Raw genomic sequence first — 20,616 nt, forward strand, 5'->3', positions numbered from 1 at the left:
CTACGAATAAAAATAAATAAAGTCCTCTCAGCTTGACCCTAGTTCTGCTTATTTTTGTACTTCCTCCCACAGTGAAGCCGAGGGGTCACTGCAACCTTGCTCTTGGCAATCGGGGTTAGTAGTGTGAGGCTGGGCCGGAAACGAAGGGGGGATGAGGCCATATCTGCTTTAACACTGTTTTAGATAGGCCCTTTGTGGTGAGGGTTTCCAAGAACCAGCGCAGCAGTTAAAGGAGCTGAGCAACATTTACAAGAAATGCGCCCCTGCCCCACCCCAACCCCCACCTCTCGTCCCTCTTCTCCTCTTTTTTACCGCCTCCGACTAGTCCTCCCTCCCAGGCCAGAGCGAAAAATAGCGCTCAGACAGCTTCACTGAGCATTTCCACCAAACAGAACTGCTTGCTCCATTCTCTGGACTCTGGAATCCAGACCTGACCTCTGGATCCTGGACATGGAAGGGATCTTGAGATGACTAATCCACACAGGCTTTTTTTTTTTTTTTTTCTTAATACTAGAGATTGAACCCAGAGACGCTCTACCACTGAGCTGCGTCCCCAGCCCTTTTTATTTTTTGAGACAAGGTCTCACTAATTGCCCAGGCTGGCCTTGAACTGGTGATCCTCCTGCCCAAGTCAAAGAAATTACAGGTGTGCACTATTACGCCTGGCTACACAAACATCTGACTAGCAAGGCCCTGGGTTCCATCTTTGACACTGCATAGAGAGGGAGAGAGAGAGAGAGAGAGAAAAGTGGTAATGAGCACAGATGGCTAGGGTCTCAAATTCTAACCTGTTATTTCTTTTTGGAGAGGTTCCGGGGGATTGAACTTGGGGCCACTCAACCACTGAGCCACATTCCCATTTCTATTTAGAGACAGGGTCTCACTGAGTTGCTTAAGTGCCTTGCTTTTGCTGGGGCTGGCTTTGAACCCGTGATCCTCCTGCCTCAACCTCCCTAGAGGCTGGGATTACAGGCCTGCACCACCACACTAGGCTCTGACCTGTCATTTCTTCATGTGACCTTTGACGTGATACTTAGGCGTTCCACTCAGTTTCCTCCATCTGTAAAATGGGGATAAATAATGTCATCCACCTCATGGAGAGTCCATGTGAGGATAAATAAGTTAATTCATGCAAAGCACAGTACGGGCTGGGCATGCAGAGGCACAGAGCATTGGCTAATATCACTAAGGAACTGCAGGGTAACAGTCCCTTCTGGGTGTTGCCCTTAACAAGGTTACTGTCACCTTCCCTTCTAATCCTTTGCATCTCCTCCCCTTACCCAGCATTCTGCACTCCAAGGCCAAGCCCCACCTAAATAACCTAAATTCCAAGAAACCCCACCTAAAACCTTTCCTTAGATTCACAGAACTCAGAGTGGGCTGGTAACACTCTCCCATAATAACTAGCCTCAGGAGAAGAACGCCCCCCCCCAGCTGCGAAAGGACCCTTCACAGCCCCAAGCCCAGGGGGGTGGGACTTGGAGGAGCAGCCACTCTATTTCTCTGGGCTGGCACTGAGAAAACCTGATTCCTTCTTCCCCCCACTCAGCTCCTGAATATTGGCACTGGCAGGGTGGTGGGTAGCCTGCAACCTGACTCCCAGTCACGCGATGTGTCTGTCACTAGGCTAAGGGCTGTGAAAGATGCAGATGGATGAATCAATGGGATCCTGATCTAGGCAGAGATGGAACCTAGGGCCTTGTGCATGTAAGGCAAGCACTCTACCAACTGAGGTATCTCCCCAGCCCTGTGGAAACCTTTTCTAGAAAGCATTTTTGACCATCCAGTCTGACTCAGCAACCCTGCCATCCTAGCAACAGAGCAGCCGTACGTGATGTGTAGATGCATGAAATTTATGTACGAATACTCAATTGTGCTTCATATCATCTTCACATACAAGGACATTATTTTTCACCCAATTTACACTTACAAATGTAAAACCCAGGCTGGGCAAGGTGACGCTCAGGAGGCTAAAGCAGGAGGATCGCCAGCCTCAGCAATGTAGGGAGGTCCTAAGCAACTTAGTGAGACACTATCTCAAAATAAAATGTAAAGAGCTGGGGATGAGGCTCAGTGGTTAAGTATCCCTATTACAAAAAAAAAAAAAAAAAAAGTAAAACCCAATATGAGCCTGGGGGCTGAACAAAAACTGGTGCCGTACCATTCAGTCAGACTGATGCCTGGTCTAGTTGTAAGAGGAGTATCAGCCTCACTGGATTTCTGTGCTCCGCCAGTGTTCATTGTCCCGTTTTACAGGTAGGCAAACTAAGATCTATCCTTCAAAAGCCAATTGAAATGTCACCTCCTCTTTGAAGCCTTCACAGGTTGCCTCTGCCAAGGGGATTAGTAAATCACTCCATCTGCTACCCCCTACATAAGTCCAAATACATCCTTTACTTTTAAAATTTAAAAATAATTGTTCAAGACAAACCAGAAGTTATAGAGTAATATAAACACCTTATGAGACGTTGCTGAAAATCGAAGGTCCCTGTACAGAGAAGTACCTCCAGATCACAACCTCTCTGCCACCTCCAGAGAGGTAAGAGCCACCATCCTGACTCCAGGAACTTCTTGTCACCCTGTACTTTTTTTGCCTCCATGAAGTAGCAGAGCATTTGCATTTACATATACTCGCTACTTACTCTATCTTCCTAATAACCCTATCAAGGAGCATCTCTGTTTAGAGATTAGTCTCAGAGCTGGTAATGATTTGCCTGGGGCATTTACATAAGTGATAGTGCTAGGATCTCCGCCTAAGGCTGCTTCCCAAATTAACTCCTAAAATGACCCAGAGACTAAGTATGACCTCTAGCACTTCCCACACAACTCCTGATAACTTGCACCCAGTAGGAACACACAAACTCACTTCACAGGACAGAAGGGTGGGCTTTTGCCGGATTTTATTTTTTTTGGATACAGGGTCTAGCTAAACTACCTAGACTGGCCTTGAATTTGCAATCCTCCTGCCTCAGCCTCCTGAGTGGCTGGGATTACAAGTTAATTTGAGGCCTAGAGCAAATTTTAATTGTTCAAGTACAAATTTCCAAGAGACATCAACACTCAAGAGATTGGCAGTGTTTGTGTGTGTGTCTGTGGACTCCTATGCACACACAATTTGAATGAGAGGGAATAGTGAGAAAGAAGGGGAACTTCAGAAAATCAGCCCCCCATAATCAAGAAATCCTTCCTTCCTCTCTGCAGCCACATGGGGACTGAGCTGGGGTTTGGGACCTCATCCAAGCTTAAGGTAGACAATGAAGGATGAACGGTATTGTGGTTTGGATCCTGACCCTGACAAGAGTATATAGGGCCAGATTCCAAAGATTCTGTGGATGCAGGAGAAGGGTGAGAAAGATGACCCACAAGGGAGGAAGAATAATAGGGTGGCTCTTGATATTTATAAAGAAACAAGAAAGCAACATACTAATACTTAATAATATATGAGTTAATAGTGACACAGCTACAGTGGTTTCAGAATATCAGGCTGTGTTCAGACTACCACTTAGTGGATTCAGGGGTTCTACCATCCAGTTTAAGTTAAAGTAACTCACAGAATAGACAAGGGGCCTATTAAACAGATTCCTGAATAGAAGCCACGGACTAAAGATACTAATAGAACAAGCAGTAAGACAATGGCAGAGCTAACATTTCACCTATTCCGAGTATAAACCCTTTTTTGAGCACATTGGAGGGAAATGTAAAATAAACACAAGCATTTTCACCCACCATTGTTAATGACTGAACTTCACATTAAAGGTGAAGGGAACCTGAAAAAAACAACACAGGTATAGAGCTTTCCATTAGACTCTTCATTTATCAAGGATATGCTCAAAAGTTTGTATTCCTAGATGAGTCTCACTACAAAGCCAAGGTTGTTCAAATCCTGGGCTCAAATTGAAGCAATCCTCCTGCTTCAATCTCCCTAGTAACTAGAACACTAGGCACCTCACCATACCTGACTGCAAAATTTATCAGTAGTAGGGCTGGGGATATGGATTGGTGGTAGAGTGCTTGCCTAGCATGTGTGAGGCACTGGGTTCAATTCTCAGCACCACATAAAAACGGGTAAATAAAATAAAGGTATTGTGTCCAACTACAACTTAAAAAAAAAAATTGTTTTTTGAATGTTTTACTAGTGGACTGGGTGCCGTGTCACAAATCTTTTAATTCCAGCAACTGGGGAGGCTGAGGCAGAATTGCAAGTTTGAAGTCAGCTGAAGCAATTTTAGCAAGGCCTTAAGCAACCTTGCCAGGATCTGCATCAAAATAAAAAATAAAAAGGGCTAGGGATGTGGTTCAGAGGTTTAAAAAAAAAAAGTTTACTGATGCAAGAGATACATGTTCCCACGGCAGCATTGTTGGAGGACGTCCTACAATGATAAAAATGTCCTGTACAGCCAACAAGGTAGCCAGTAGCATCAAGTGGATATTAAATACTTGGAGGGCTAAGGATGTAGTTCAGTTGGTAGAGCACTTTCCTTGTGTGCACAAGGCCTTGGGTTCAATCCCCAGCACCACCAAAAAAGAGAAAACAAAAGACAAACTACTTTTACAAAAAATCAGAGGATGTCCTATTTCATTAGGGCCCCCTCATGACAAATCATGTCCACATTTGCTTAGTAAAAATGACTACCCCAGGACTCCAGCTGAAGCAAACCAGTACAACAGGCCTTTAGTCCCTCACTAAAGGGCTCAATAAATGCACACCAAGTTAGCCTGCCTCTGCATGGACAAGGATCAGAAACCACAAAGTAAGACAAAAGGTTTTTATTCAAAAAACGCCAAGTATAAAAAAAAAAAAATAAGATCTCTTTTATTCCCCTGTACAGTATTTCACTCAGATAAAACCAGCAGGCTACATGCTGCTCAGAACAGCCCCAGAGAGGATCTGGAAGGCACACCACCCAGAACTGCGTCTCATATATCTATCCTATATACACTAGTCAGCAATGCCCCTCCCCCACCACCCAGGGAGCCCAAACCCACTGACAGGAGTAGGCTCAGGGCCCCCACGGAAGTCAGGGAGCTGTAGCAGCTGTCCCGCCTGAGTCCCGTCACCCCACAAACAGAGCAAGCGTCGCAGCCCTCCCCAAAAGGTCCCAAAGTCAGAGGAAAGGAGGAAAGAAAGAAAAAAAAAAAAACCAACAACCTAGGGCAGCAGCTGTGGAAGCTTAAGAGCAGGAAGGGAACCAAATAAATAAATAAATAAATACATAACATTGACCTCCAGGTTAGAATGCGCATCTTTCAAAAAAAAAAAGTAAAATAACTTAAAGGCAGGAATTTTTTAAAAATTAGATCAACTACAATCCTTTTGTATACTACCATGCCAACTGTACACACATTTACAGCTTTTCTGTTGATTTGCATTGTTTGTGCATTTTGTGTGTGTGAGGTCTTGGCTTTGAAACAGTTAAGTAAAAACCAAAAAGGAAGACCAGTTCACTGGGAGTTTTACTAAAGGAGGCAGAAAAAGGGCAGGTGGCTCGGCAATTGGCCCTGTAGCCTCTTCCATGGCACCTTTCATATGGAGGAGGGGGAGGGAGGGGGGAGGAAAACAGGGAACCAAACCCAGGCAGATTTTTGGAGAAGCAGCAGGTAAAAGAGGCAAGTTCAAGTATTTCTCCCAGCACAGCCGGAGTCCCCACAGAAGGCACTCAGAAGAGTCGGAAGAGGTGACAGGGACTTAAAATGGTGCTAGTCCTATCCCATCCCAACCTGTTTTCCCCCTACCCGACCCATCGCGGCATTCAGCAGAACTCAGTGATGAAGGGAACAGTTTCATGGCAGGGTTCTCCCACCCCCACCCCCCACCCCGGGATTTTGTGGAGTCCAGCAGTGCTGGACACCCATGAGAAGGAGAGAGTGTCTATGGGAGGAGTTGAGGCCTAGGACACCTGGAGTGGAGTCTCTTCCACCCTATTGGGAAGGCAGCCTCCAGGGGCCTGGGGTCTGGAATGAGTTGTAAATGTTGTTCCTGTATCAAGCACTGTCCTGCTTGGCGATAAGTGTCACCGGTAATCGGGAAGCTGAAGACAGAAGCTTCCCCTCCTTGAGCATCTGATAGGGAGGGGAGGACCTGCCAGAAAGGCTGCTATTTGCTAGGCCCTGGTGACAGGCTGTGGAGATGGATCTCAGCAGTCTCTTGGGGCAGGAGGACATCTTGCATCCAAGGATGATTCTGGATGTCTTCGAAGGATGGCCGATCTGATGGTCTCAGAGCCAAGCACCATCTAATTAGATGCTGACACTCTGCAGAAAGCAGAACAGACCAAAGTTATGAATGACTCAACTTGTTTTTGCAATGCAAAGGTCTTCCCAGTTTGTCTCCCAGGGGCCCACAGGTCTGAGACCCTGAGCAGGCCATGCACTGTACACAACACTGTGCCCAGGTACTCTTTAGTAGGAAACAATGAACTTATCTAGGACGCCCCAGGCCGCTTTCAGCTAAAAAGTGGCTCCCCTATTAAACCTGTGGTTTTCAAACTTCAATAGCTAGGGCCTTTCCCACGACACCCACTCACCAGAAATAGGAAGGATGATGACAAGAGATTTTCTATGAGACATCACTGAGCACGGTGAGGTGATTCAATTCACCTACCAACTTAACAATCATGAAACCACCCAGAATGAGGTCACTGGGACCATAACATTTGGCCTTCAGGGAGATGACTAAAAGAGCCCTTTACTTTTTTATTCCCTGGCAAAGTAACAAGGAGTTAAGGGATGTCTCCACTGGTAATTAAATATTTTCAGGAGTTGTGAACAGAGCTTGATAGAAGAGTCCTTGCCTAGCATGCAGGAACACCTGCAATCCAATCCCCAGCATGGGGGGCGGGCACTTTTCAGGAAAACCAGATGGTCTTTTCTTAGTATGCTTACACATGTCTTTCCTCTGACCTCCCAAGAGAAGTTCAAGTGCATATGATCCCTGAGACCACCTCAAGTATAAACCACGGGCCTACAATTTTGCTAAGCCAAAGACAAGACCATGGCATTTCCTGGAGAGTGAAGCTCTCCAGAATTCAAGAACGCCCCAGAGGTGCTAATAGCATCATGGTTCCTATTTTTCCTTAACTCGCAGCTCCCTGGGGGTCAGAGATGTGGCTCAGTGGTACTTCGCTTGCCTACCATGAGCAAGCTCTGGGTTCAATCCCTAACATTGCCAAAAAATAAAAAAGGGGGACTTCCATGAAGTTACCTGAAGAGACCCTCTGTCTGAAAAAAACTTGGCCCCTGATGATCTCTTCATCGTGCTCAAAAGGAATATCTCCACACACCATATCATACAGCAGGATCCCCAGGGACCAGACAGCTGCCGACCTGCCATGGTAGCGATGGTAGCGGATCCACTCTGGAGGACTATACACTCGGGTCCCTGCAAGCCAGGGGAATAGGAGAGAAAACACTCTTTTAACAAAAAACAAACATAGCTACTTGTGTTCTCTTTAAAAAGTACCACCTCCCCCTTTTCACAGGAGCTGGGTGAACTCCATTTTTGCCCTGTGGGCTCAAAGGAAAACAAAGGAGAGATTTATGGCATCTCTCCAACCCAAAGCATTACCCACCTCTCTACCAGCCCAAAGCATAAACTGAAATCCTTTACAATTCCTCCAAGAGACAAACAGGACTGGCTGTAGACCCAAAGTCTGAGGTGAGAATGTGGCAGGACCACCCACAAAGGGATGAATATCTACAAGTCAAGGGCTGTATCACACAGAATATCCTTAAACTTTGCTCTACAATGCCCAGGACCCAGGTGAGATTCCCATCACAGATACAATCCAGGCAAAGATCCTTACACAACACCCTAAGTCAAGGTGCCTTCATCCCCACCGTCTGAGAACCAGGGGGCAGGCACCCACATCCTTTCCTCCCCAGCTGAAAAGGTAGACAGAGCTGCAGGGCGGGTTTCAGACCACGTGATTCCTGTTTACAAACTTTGGATAGTAAAAAAAAAAGGGGGGGGGGTGGGGAGAGGTCATCCCAACGGTGCTCACCAGGGGGCAGCAAAGACTTGAAGGAAAAAAACATGGGAGGACCCAGCCAGCCATTAACTGTTAAATACAAAAAACGCAGCCCAACCCAGCGTCCTCCAAGGGCAAATAAACACAAACCACAAGCCAGAGTCACAAGTTTTGAAAGGCTGTCGTTTGTTAGGGTAAGCCACTCAGATGATGACCCACCCTCCTTCGCTTTGATCTCAGGCTCTCCAAGCCTTCTTTTCTGAAAGAACCCGCTCCAAGCCCCTCCCTAAAGTAAGATAGGTTTTCATCCTCCCCGCGGACACCCAACTAATGTTCAAACCAGCAACAGATCTTATTTCACAACATTCATTCCTTACCCCCTCACCCCACAACACCCCCTAATTTGTTTTTACATTTAGTGAAACTACTATTCCTATTCCTTAACCCTCCCTACATCAAAGGGGAAAGGGAGGGGGGACTGCGGCTCTAAGAACTACCTTAACAGAAAACTAACTCCCTTATGAAACAAAAATAAAAATTACAAAACCGGCATCAATTTTCATCTCTTCCCCCTCCCACCACCCCCCTTTTACTGGCGGGGAAACTGGGTCAGACTTTGGAAATCTGGGCTACGGCCGGTTGCCCATAATCTCGGGAAAAGTCTGGAACCCACTGAATTCCACTGGAAAAAAAAAATAAAATAAAATCAAGCCAGAAACATTACAGGTTCAGCTGGCTTGAAATCCCCGGCTTTACTACTCTGGGAAGCTCTCCTTCGCCCCACCCCTGCTAGCATCGAGCCAGGCGGCCCAATGACCTTTACAAAAGGCCGGAGCAGGAGACTGGCCGAGGCCTCCAGGCCCGGCCGCGACACCTGGGCAGCTCCCTCCCGGGCTGGCTCACCATCGAAATCTGTATATACGGTGTCCTTGAGCAGCGCCCCCGACCCGAAGTCGATGAGCTTGAGCTCGCCGCGATTGAGGTCGATGAGGATGTTCTCGTCCTTGATGTCGCGGTGAAGCACCCCGCAGTTGTGGCAGTGCCTCACGGCCTCCAGCACCTGCCAGAAGAAGCTGCGGGCCAGCTCCTCTTGTAGGGCCCCCCTTTCCGTGATAAAGTCGAAGAGGTCTTGCACCGGCTCGGGCCTCTCCAGGATCAGGACGAAACTGTCGGGCCTCTCGAACCAGTCCAGGAGCCTAATGACGCCGGAGAAGCCCGAGCTCACCTTCTTCAGCAGGACCACTTCCATGGGCACGCGGGTGCCATTGGGCTGCAGGGACGAAGGGCTGGTTAGGGCGGGAGCCGGGGCGCGCCCTACACCCCACCCACCGTTCCTGGGGGTCGCTCCCTTCAGAGCACTCACCAGCTCTCCCCAGTCGGAAATCCGGTCCTTCTCCACGTGTTTGATGGCCACCTAGAAGCCCCAAGGAGTAGATCGTTAGATCCCCTCGCCGGGGCCAAAGCACAGCCGCGTGCCCCCCGCCCGGCGCTCCCTCCCCACAGCGGGGCGCCCACTCACCGGCAAGTTGTCGGCGACACGGATGCCTGAGTAGACGGAGCCGAAGCCGCCGCTGCCCAGTAGCGGGCCCACCTGGTACTGCGACTCCAGGGGCTCCTTCTCTTTGCCTAGGAAGGGGGAGACACAGGGTACTCAGCATCGGCCCGCGAGCCCCCAGCCTCCTTCCCACGCTGAGGGCGCCGCCGGCGCCCCCATCCTCGGACCCGGAGAACCCTTACCCGGCGCCAGCTTGGTGGTGTGCAGGTCGTTGCAGGGCGCGGCGCGCAGGTGGGCGAGCGAGTTGATTTTGGACAAGAGCATCCCAACCTCCAGGGTGTCGGCGCAGGGAACGTGCCCGGAGAACCTGCAGCAGGCGCTGGGGCTGGGGCTGTGCGGGTGGCTGGAGCTGAGGCTGCGGCTGGCGTTGCGGCTGTGGCTGCGGCTGGCGCGGAAGGCCGAGGGCGAGTCGGAGGACAACTGGGGGCGCTGCCGGGGCTGGCAGAGGGAGGGCGAGTCCGCAGGGTCAGGCAGCGTTGAGGACGACGGGGTGAGAGGCTCCTAGGGTTTCTGCGGGACAGAAAGCTCGTGGCAGCTGCTGCTGCTGCTGCTGCTGATCCCGCCGCCACTGAAGCCGACTCCTCTCCGGCCTCCTCCGCCGCCGCGGCCGCTGCAGCAGACGCCCGGCTCGCCCCGCCGCCAGGAGTAAAGGGGCGGAGCGCGCCGGCGGGGAGGGCGCGCGGGCGGGCGGGGACGGGGCGGGGCCTCACTGGGAGGCCAAGGCGGGGAGCTGGGCTGCCGGGCTGGCGGAGGGAGGAGAGGGGGTGGGGAAGCGGCGGGACCAGGCAACTCCTCTGGGCCCCCGCCCCGCGGGCTTCGTCGCCGCGCCCCGGCCCCGCCCCCCATCGACCCGTATTCAACCAACCAGAGGCCGACTGATCTGCATAACGCGGTGCGCCCCGCCCCCGCCCCGCCCCGCTCTCGCGGTCAGAATGGTCTCTACGCCGCCACGACGTGGCGGGAAGGAAAAGGCGCCAAAATGGAGGGGGAGGGGCGCGGGGCGTGAGGGGAGGCGGGAGCTGGGTGTCGGGCCGCGAGGGAGGAAGGATGGGGAGGGGCGTATCGATTCAAACCCAAACAATAACAAAGCCATCAAAGGCCGCCCGAGGCCGGCTCTGCGGCTCTCGGTTTCTCGGAGGTTTTTGGGTCAAGGGCTCGAGCTGGAGCATAACAAGTTGCGCGGAGACCACGGGCGTTGGTGTGTCAGGCGGGGAGGCCGGCGCGCCGGGGTGTGAGGGACTGTGTGTGGGGACGCCGACGAGGGTGGTCTTTCTGTGTGACTCAGACTCGAGACCTCCAAGTCTGCCTGGGCGGGTTGACGACGCGCTGCGGGCCGGGGCTGGATCCCGGGGGTTTGCGTGTTGGGGGGCGCGTGGGGGGCGACAGCTCTGTCAGCCGTGAGTCACGGCGGTTTCACGGAGGGAGTGGAGGAGTCACCGCCTGGAACAAAACTGGGGGAGAACTCGGCTGCGTCGGGGTGGGGGCAGCCGACCTGGGTTGTTAGAGCGGCCTCCAAGGTCAGCCCCCGGATTCCCGTTTTAGAAAACGCAGAAAGGTGCCAGCGGGCCCCCGTTCCTGAGAAATGACGCGTGTGTCACAGTGCCCGGGGAGGAGGAAATCACGACACAAATATTAGTATTGTGGTGCCAGCTGCTGCCTCAGCCCCTCCGCGCGGGCGGGAGAGGGAGGAAAATTCCCGGTCTGGAGCGAGGGTGGGAGGGGCGCGGGGTCTCAGGGGGTCCGCACGTCGTAGTCACCTGGCCGTCGCCCGTTGTGAACCGGCAGGCGGTCCCTGCCATCGCGGGCCCACCCCAGGCTCGCCTCGAGGGACTCGCCCCGCCGTCCCCGCGCCCCATGGAAATCACCCGGGGAGTTGCCCAGCCCACTCCCGTCCTTTGTCCTCGGAAACTTCACGGAGAGTTGATGGGGACGTGGGGAAAGAGCCCAGTCACGTTCCGTGGAAGCCAGCCGCCGAGTTGGCGGGGCCGGAGCCGCTGCCAGCTAACTGCACCCCGTTTTCATTTTTTTTTTTTTTTTAACTTCAAGTTCCTGCCTTTTAAAGGGAAAATGAGGAGCGGTTGCCGCTCCCCTCACGAATGGATCTGAACGTGTCCTTTACAAGTTTCCCCGGGCTTGCTCCCTAAAACGCCCCGCACCCCACCACTTAGGCGTTTATCTTCTAAAACGACAGATTCACCCCGTGTTTGTGTTCTGTGGCCTAGCTCATTCATTTTTGATGACTAGGAGAAAACCCAGGGGAACAAGAATTATTCCCTTTTTGCAGATAGGAAAACGAAACAGAAGGAGGGTGACACAGGGTCGTACAACAGCCAACACAACCGCTCAGGGACAAGAAATGACCCAAATTCAACTCCAGAGTACTTAAGGCTTTCCAAAGCTCTGAAACCCTTTGGCAGGCTGGGGATGTGGCTCCAGAGCGCTGGCCTAGCATGTGCAAGGCCAGGGTTCAATCCCCAGCACAACAAAAAATAAAAATAATAAAACTCCTTGGAACTGAACAAAATCTAAGTAGATGTACATACACGTGTGGCCCCAGTCCCTCTAGCCTCCCTTTCCTCTCAAGCCCTCAGGCCTGGCCACAGAGGACTATCCACGTTGGCTCCCATCACCTAGCATTGCCATGCTGTCTATGTGTTTAGATGTGACACATTTTTTCTTTTGATGAATACAAAGAATAGTGATGGGCATGTTAATACTTTCTGTGTTTGAAGAGTCAGTCAATCTGTCCAGGGAGTGCTCTTTCCTATTCATTTATTTATTTATAGGCCGGGGGAACCCAGGGCCTTGTACAAGCTAGGCAAGCACTTTACCACCCCAACCTACGGGAGAATATTGTAGTTTCACTGCTTTTTTTTTTTTTTAAAGTACTGAGGACATAATCCAGGGTGCTGTACCACTGAAGGATATCTCTAACCTTTTCTATTTTGCAATAGGGTATCACTATATTGCCCAGACTGGTCTCTAATTTGAGATCCTCTTGCCTCAACCTCCTGAATAGCTGGGATTACAGGTGTGGGCCCCTAAGCCTGGCTACTTCTACCACATTTTTGCTGTCAACTGCTAATCATGGGTTGTTTGTTTTTAAAAATTTTTTTTTTGTTAACTTCTTAGTTATATTGTCTCTCTCTCTCTCTCTCTCTCTCTCTCTCTTTTAATTTGGTACCAGGGATTGAACCCAGGGGTGCTTAACCACGGAGCCACATGCCCAGCCCTTTTTTTTTTTTTTTTTTTTTTTATTAGAGACAGGGTCTCACTGAGTTGCTCAGGGCCTCACTAAGTTGCTGAGACTGGGTGTGTACTCTCCATCCTCCTGCCTCAATCTCCCAAATTGCTGGAATTTCAGGCATGCACCACTGGCTGGGGTCTCCCTATTTCTAAGTATATTTTTAGATGTTGATGGGCCTTTATTTTGTTCATTGATTTATATGCAGTGCTGAGAATCAAACCCAGTGCCTCAAACATGGGAGGCAAACGCTCTACCGCTGAGCCACAACCCCAGCTCCTGGCTCCCTATTTCTTGAGTGCACTTTATCCCATATTTGTTGGTGGAGGAGAAGACCATGACCCCAATATAAATTGTGATTAAAGTCAATTTATGGGCTAGGGTTGTAACTTAGTGGTACTTGGCTAGCATTCCAGGAGTCTTAGGTTCATTATTACAGGCATTGTGAGGAGACAACAGAAGACAAATTTTTTTTAAAAAAAAGTCAGCTGATAGCAAATTCAGGTGATTTAAGTGAGTTTAAGCAAAGGGCAGGAATCAGGAATGAAAATTTACAATTGAGTTATCCTGGTTACAAATCTAGGATGTGGCACCTACTAATTGTGTGATATTGGTTAAGCTACTTAGCTTTCTAAGCTTAAGGCTGAATAGAGATAGAAGTACCTACCTCATTGGGCATTTGTAAGGAGCAAGTGAAATTTTGCATATACAGTGTATAATGTAGTATAGAATAAACCTCTAATAAATGTTAGCATGATGATAGCAATAATGCTGATTTTGAGTAGGACAATGGTGATGAAGAGGGGAAGATTTTTGAAATGATCTTATATATTGAAGGGTCCAAGGTGAAATCCTGAAAAAATAGTTGGATTTAACCATCTTCAGCGTGAATGTTCAAAAATACTTTAATGAATAAAATCTAATTCAACCCTACTTTTTCACTTTCTCTAAAATTCTAAATATTTAATTAGCGCTGATATGATTAGCATTAAATACGTCTTTTGCATATGTGGTGAGTACATCAGAATTGTAAGTTACAAAACATGGACCCAGCCCTTTATTATTTATATTTTATTTTGAGACAGGGTCCCACCAAGTTGCTGAGGCTGGCCTTGAATTTGTAATCCCCTTGCCTCAGGCCTCTCAAATTGCTGGGATTACAAGCATGTGCCGTCACACCCAGCTCAAAAGGTAGTTTTAATAATAAAAATGAAGCACTAGTGCTGTCTCAAAGAATCAGAAAAACACTCTAATAATAAAATCACAAGTGCTTTTGGAAAGCTAAAGGTCATAATTGTACCAACATTTCTCTGGAAAGAGGGGCATTTAGTAACATTGAACAATATCCAAAGTCATCCTTGGTGATTTCCATATTCTTACCTGCTGTAGATTTCTTTTGTTTTGCTTTATACTGAGGATAGAACTCAGGGACACTGTACCATGAAGCTACATTCCCAGCCCTTCTTATTTTTTATGTGGAGACAGGATCTCACCCCATTGCCCAGGTTGGCCTGGAAGTTGCAATCCTACTGCCTCAGCCACCAGAATCAGTGGAATTATAGATGTGGGCCACCATTGCTGGCTCTGAAACAAATTTAATCAAGTCATTGTCCAAGAGATGGCTTTAGCAATTTCTGTAATCACAGACTTTTAGAAATAAGTTTGAAAGGGAGGTCTGTACACATTTACTAAAATACTTTTGAGTTTAGTCAATGTACTTACAAAGTAGGACTATAGTTTTTTTTTTTTTTTCTCTACACACTATTTGCAGTTCATCAGGTAGAAATAATTTGGGTCTATTACCATTTACTTCTCTCTCTCTCTCTCTCTCTCTCTCTCTCTCTCTATATATATATATATATATATATATATATATATATATATATATATTTCCAGGGATTGAACCAAGGGGGATCTGAATCACTGAGCCACACCTACCAGATTTTTTTAAAACATCTAAAAATTTTTATTTTTTTTTATTTTGAGACAGAGTCTCACTAAGTTACTGAAGCTGGCTTTGAATTTTTTTTTTTTTAAAGAGAGAGTGAGAGAGGAGAGAGAGAGAGAGAGAATTTTTTAATATTTATTTTTTAGTTCTCGGCTTACACAACATCTTTGGTGGTATGTGGTGCTGAGGATCGAACCCTGGCCGCACGCATGCTAGACGGGCGCGCTACCGCTTGAGCCACATCCCCAGCCCCTGGCTTTGAATTTGTGATCCTCCTGCCTCAGACTCCTGAGCTACGGCGATACAGGCATGCACCACCATGCCTGGTTTATTTCTCTCTTAAAAGAAAAAAGTTACTGGGCTAGGTGTGTAGCTCCCTGGTAGAGTGCTTGCCTGGCATATGCAAAGCCATGGGTTCAATCCCCAGTAACCATCAAAAAAAAAAAAAAAAAAAGGAAGAAAGAAAGAAAAACTTTTTTTTTTTTTTTTTTTTTAATGAGACAGTCTCAATAAATCGTTCAGCCTAGGTTTGATTTGGGATCGTCCTGCTTCAGCTTCTCAAGTAGATGGGATTACAGGTGAGTACCACCACGCCTGGCTTACTCCATTTTTTAAGTTTAAAGTTCAATTTTGAAAAATCCACTGTTTTTTATTTTACTCTCTCGTTGTTCAGCAAAGTAAAAAGAAGGAAAAATTTGGAGAAAGCCAATTGCAATACCCTTCTTTCTATATCTTAAAATATCTTGTTACCTCAACAGTTATAAAATTATTTAGAAAAATTAAAATTTCACATGTATTTCATATATGTGGAATATATGTGCAGATCCATTACAAATTGTGAGACATGAAATGGTCTCAATTTAGAAAGACTAAAAAATCAGGCCGAGTGCAGTGATGCATACCTGGAATCCCAGCAGCTCAGGAGACTGAGACAGGAGGATCAGGAGTTCAAAGCCAGCCTCAACAATAGCGAGGAGCTAAACAACTCAGCAAGACCCTGTCTCTAAATAAAATACAAAAATAGGCTCAGTGGTTGAATGCCCCTGAATTTAGTCTCCAATACTAAAACTAAGCTGGGTGAGGGTTCACACCTGTAATCCCAGCTGTTCAGAAGGCTGGGGCAGGAGGATCTCAAGTTAGAGTCCAATCTTGCAACTGAGCCAGAATGAGTTTCAAAAATAAAGTAAAATAAAAAGGGTTGGGGGCTGGGGATATAGCTCTGTTGGAAGAGTGCTTGCCTTGCATGCACAAGGCCCTGGGTTCAATCTCTAGCACCACACACACACACAAAATAAGGTCAGAAATATAGCTAAGAGGTAGAATATACTACTGCATCCAATCTTCAGTACTGCTAAAAAGAGAGAGAGAGAGAACAATTAAAACTTGTAATAATTGTGAGAACTGTAGATAGCTAGGAAATCCTGAGTTCCCATCTTCAGACTGGTCAGGGAATCTCAAAGCATGATGCTACACGCCTCTAATCCCAGCAACCCAGGAGGCTGAAGCAGGAGGCTGGCAAGTGTAGAACCAGCCTTGGTAATTTGGTGAGGCCCTAAGCAACTTAGTGAGAACTTGTCTCAAAATAAAAAGTTCTGGGGAAGTGGCTCAGTGGTTAAGTACTCCTGGATTCAATCTCTGGTATAAAAAAAAAAAAGGTCAAGGAATCTATGTAGACCAAGTTAGAACTGGCTCTTGTTCTTGATATGATGTGACATTTGTTTCAAGTTTATAAATCTCAGTTTTTAGTTTCCTCAGCAAGGTTGGAGAAAGTGTTTTTTATATTATGATAAAGAACAAATTCATTCCCCATTCCTTTGTTTTGTTTTTTTCTTTAAAGAGAAAGTAAGAGAGGGAGAGAGAGAGAATATTTTAATAAACACAACATCTTTGTTTGTATGTGGTGCTGAGGATCGAACCCGGGCCGCACGCATGCCAGGTGAGCGCGATACCACTTGAGCCACATCCTCAGCCCATTCCTTTGTTTTTTTTTAAGGAACATAAAAATAATCTAAATTTATTTTTTGGAATTCTACACATTAGTACTGAAAATTTAAGTAAGAATCAATATTTATTAAAGATACTGTACACAAAGATTTTATAGTTCCTGAATATTTCTGGATAGGTAAAAAATAAAAAGGAGTAGCTTATAATGTATAAAGGCTACAGGAATCCTGGAGACTGTTACAAAATACCTTATTAGAAGACTAGGCAAATGTATGTCTCAGATCAAAAAGATCAGGCACGTGAACAAATAACCCTGTAAGTCTAAATGACAAAGAAAAGGGGCCATCGTGTGTGTGTGTGTGTGTGTGTGTGTGTGTGTGTGTGTAAGAGAGAGGGACAGATAGAAAGGCATGTATCAGAAGTTGGTAAGCAAAGTGTCTGCCATTGTTTAAAAAGTGGGGGAAAAAAAAAAAAAGCCAGGCAGTGTGGCCAACGCCTGTAATCCCAGTGACTCCAGAGATTGAGGAAGGAGGATCACAAATTCAAGGCCAGCCTCAGCAATTTAGCAAGACCATGTCTTAAAATTTAAAAAAAAAAAAAAAAAAAAAAAAAAGGGCTGGGGATATAGTTCAGTGGTAAAGTATGCTTGGGTTCAGTCCCCATGACCAAAAGAAAAGAAAATAAATAAAGAACAATGTACTAAATGTACCAACAGCCAACATTGGCTGATCATGACTCACATAAATCCTCATATAAATCCTATCACATGAGCAGTTTTGCTGTCTTCATTAGTTTACAGATAAACAAGAACTGAGAGAAGTAATTTTCCCAATGCTACACAGCTAAGTGGCAGAGCAATCTCCTAACCACTCAGAAATTCTATTTTTCCAAGGATCATGAGATGAGTTTAAAGGATTTAAGAAGGGCGGGGCGTGGTGGTACACACCTGTAATCCCAGCAGCATTCCATGATTTTCTTTCTTTCTTTTCTTCTTCATCTTTTCCCCCCCTTTGGTACTGGGAGTGGAACCCAGAGCCTCCAGCCTGCTAGGCAAATGCTCTCCCACTAAGTTACATCCCAGTCCTGTCATTAAGTTCTGATGATATCCTCCACAAGGTCAGAGTTCAAAGGAAGCTGAAGAAGTCAAGGAAGGCTCTACGGAAGACCTTCGTGTGGACCTTAAAGTATGAACAGGAGAACAGGTAGCAAGGAGAGAGGAAAGGGAGTGAGTAAAGTCAGGAATAGAAGCAAAAGATGCTTTGTGTTATGTTCTTTGTATTGCCCAATACTTGTGAGATGAATGAATAAAAGTTTCTTTAAATAAATCAAAAACAGAAAGCCAGGAAGGGAATCAGGGGGACCCCCTGATGCCATGATGCAAAATGGGTAAGAAAGACATAAAAAAAGCTGGGCATGGTAGAGCACCCCTGTAATCCCAGCAGCTCGGGAGGCTGAGCCAGGAGGATCACAGGTTCAAAGCCAGCCTCAGTAAAAAAAAGCGAGGCACTAAGCAACTCAGTGAGACCCTGTCTCTAAAATATAAAATAGGGCTGGGGATGTGGCTCAGTGGCCACTGAGTGCCCCTGAGTTCAATCCCTAGTACCCCCCCCCCAAAGAAAAAAAGAAGAAAAGAAAGACATGAAAAAGACGACAGACTTTATTTCAGTCTTTACTGAAGAAGAAACTAGGAAAATTCTTTATTCAAGTGATCTTTTGAAGTTCATAGCTTAAGAATCCTGTATCAGCTTACATCCTTGTTAATGCCTGCAGTACTCAAGCTTCAAATGACGAACAAAGACATGCATTCACATGATTGGGTGAAATCCACTCAATAATTTGGAGAAACTTGTATTTTCAACATACACTTCCTCTTTTCCAATGTTTTAGTTCTCTTTTTAGGTGGCATACTAAAAACAAACATGGACAGCTCACCGCAGCCGGAACTAAGAACAAGTGGACTGACTACAAATACATCATTTTTATGGCCTTTGATGTATAACTTTGACAAAGTTTCTTTAATGTGACTCTTTTTCGTTTCTATTTCATTTTGTTTTTGAAATGGAGTTTCACTGTGTTGCCCAGGCTGGTCTCCAATCCCTGGGCTCAGGGCTCCTAAAGAAGCTGGGACTATAGGCCTGAGCCACCTGATTGGCAGTGGGAGGGTCCTTGAATGCCTGAGGACAATCCCGGCTCACTCTAGAGAACTTAATGAGTCCCACTGACCCCTACATAGGCATGGTGTTTTCCTCCGTTAGGTCAAGCTTGCTTCTGTGCTGAGTGATGTTTCTTTATTAGAGAGACACCCACTCACTAGATAGGAAAGTCAAACTTATCTTGGCAGTCATCGGAGGTGTCTCTGAAGTCATTCTTATGAATGAGAGTTATGTTGGCAAATAGCCAGTCCTCTGGAGAGGGCTGTAGAGACAACACACATGATAGCCTTCAACCACTTTGCACACATATCCCCAAGTTCAGTCTGTGCCTTCAGATCAATTCAAGGCCAATTGGACTTCTTGCAGGTTTCCTTGAACACTTGAGCCAATCATTTTAAAACTCATAGCAATTATTTTACTGGTGGCCTGACACAATCATATTCTTTTGTTATCTGAGTATTTACCGTCATCCGTATCATTTTTAAGAATAGCAAGCATTGCTGGGGTGGTGCTGGCCTAGAGTGGCTGCTGTGTAGGAGGCTAGGGCATGAGGGTTCCTTGGGAGCGGTGCCAGCCTGGGCAACACAGTGAGACTCCCCTCTCAAAACAAACCAAAATGGGGCTGAGCTTGTCACTTAATGGTGGAGAGCTCGCCTAGCACATTCGAGGACCTGGGTTCCATCCTCAGTACCACATAAAAATAAATAAAAGTATTGTGTCCAATTGCAACTAAAAATAAATAAATAAATAAACAGGGCTGAGAAGTGGCTCAGTAGAATAGCACTTGCCTGACATGTGTGGGGCCCTGGGTTCAATCCCCAGCATCACAAAAACTAAATGAATAAACAAGTGTGCCACTGTGCCAACAACAGATACTTTTAAAAACAGCCTCCTCTTCAACGCAAAAGACAATACGTGTAAAGTACTGTGAATTTCCCCTGCCTCAATCTTTATTCCTGCCACTTTTGTTATATATTATAGTGAAAAAATAGATGGTTGTTTACTCTTTCAAAAAATATAGACTTCAGGGCTAGGGATGTAGCTCAGTGGTAAAGTGCTTACCCAGCATGCACAAGGCCCTGGGTTTCATCTCCAGCAACACACATACAAAACAGCTTTCAGGACAATTTTTCCCTTTTTGGAAAAGCACTTTTATAAATTAAGATTGTCCAATTCCAGCCAGGCACAGTGTGCTATAATCCCAGCAGCTCAGGAGACTGAGGCAGGAGGATCACGAGTTCATGCCAGCCTTAGCAGATTATCAAGGCACTTAGCAACTCAGTGAGACCCTGTCTCTAAATAAAACACAAAATAGGACTGGAGATGTGGCTCAGTGGCCAAGTTCCCCTGAGTTCAATCCCTGGTACCACCCAAATAAATAAATAAATGAACATTAAAAAATAAAAAGAAATAGGTATAACCCTAGGTGCACATGTGCACACATGATTACACCAGAGTAATTCTATATCATGTACAACCAAAAGAATGAGAAGTTATACTCCATTTATATATGATGTGTCAAAATACATTCTACAGTCATGTATACCTAATTTGAACAAAAAAGAAAAAAGAAAGAAAGAAAGAAAGAAATAGGAAGCCAGGCATGGTGGTGCATGCCTGTAATCTCAGTGGCTTGGGAGGCTGAGACAGGAGAATTGTGAGTTCAAAGCCAGCCTCAGCAAATTGGAGGCACTAAGCAACTCAGTGAGACCCTATCTCTGAATAAACTACAAAATAGGGTTGGGGATGTGGCTCAGTGGTTGAGTGCCCCTGAGTTCAATCTCTGGTACAAAAAAGAAAAAAGA

The 20,616-nt window shown here is 46.6% G+C and overlaps 1 protein-coding gene across 1 annotated transcript; it reads right to left on the reverse strand.

Annotated features, from left to right (window-relative positions):
* Positions 1-4,752: 4,752 nt before the first annotated feature.
* Positions 4,753-10,154, reverse strand: Pim1 (Pim-1 proto-oncogene, serine/threonine kinase). Its single transcript, XM_026383651.2, has 6 exons — positions 9,705-10,154; positions 9,487-9,593; positions 9,331-9,381; positions 8,871-9,237; positions 7,202-7,378; positions 4,753-6,252 (listed from the first exon to the last, which is right to left on the reverse strand). The coding sequence occupies exons 1-6, from the start codon at positions 9,784-9,786 to the stop codon at positions 6,095-6,097; spliced, it is 942 nt and encodes a 313-aa protein (XP_026239436.1). The 5' UTR covers positions 9,787-10,154; the 3' UTR covers positions 4,753-6,094.
* Between the last annotated feature and the right edge of the window lie 10,462 nt (positions 10,155-20,616).

This window comes from Urocitellus parryii, chromosome 8 (genome assembly GCF_045843805.1).
Source record: "Urocitellus parryii isolate mUroPar1 chromosome 8, mUroPar1.hap1, whole genome shotgun sequence".
Taxonomy (NCBI): domain Eukaryota; kingdom Metazoa; phylum Chordata; class Mammalia; order Rodentia; family Sciuridae; genus Urocitellus; species Urocitellus parryii.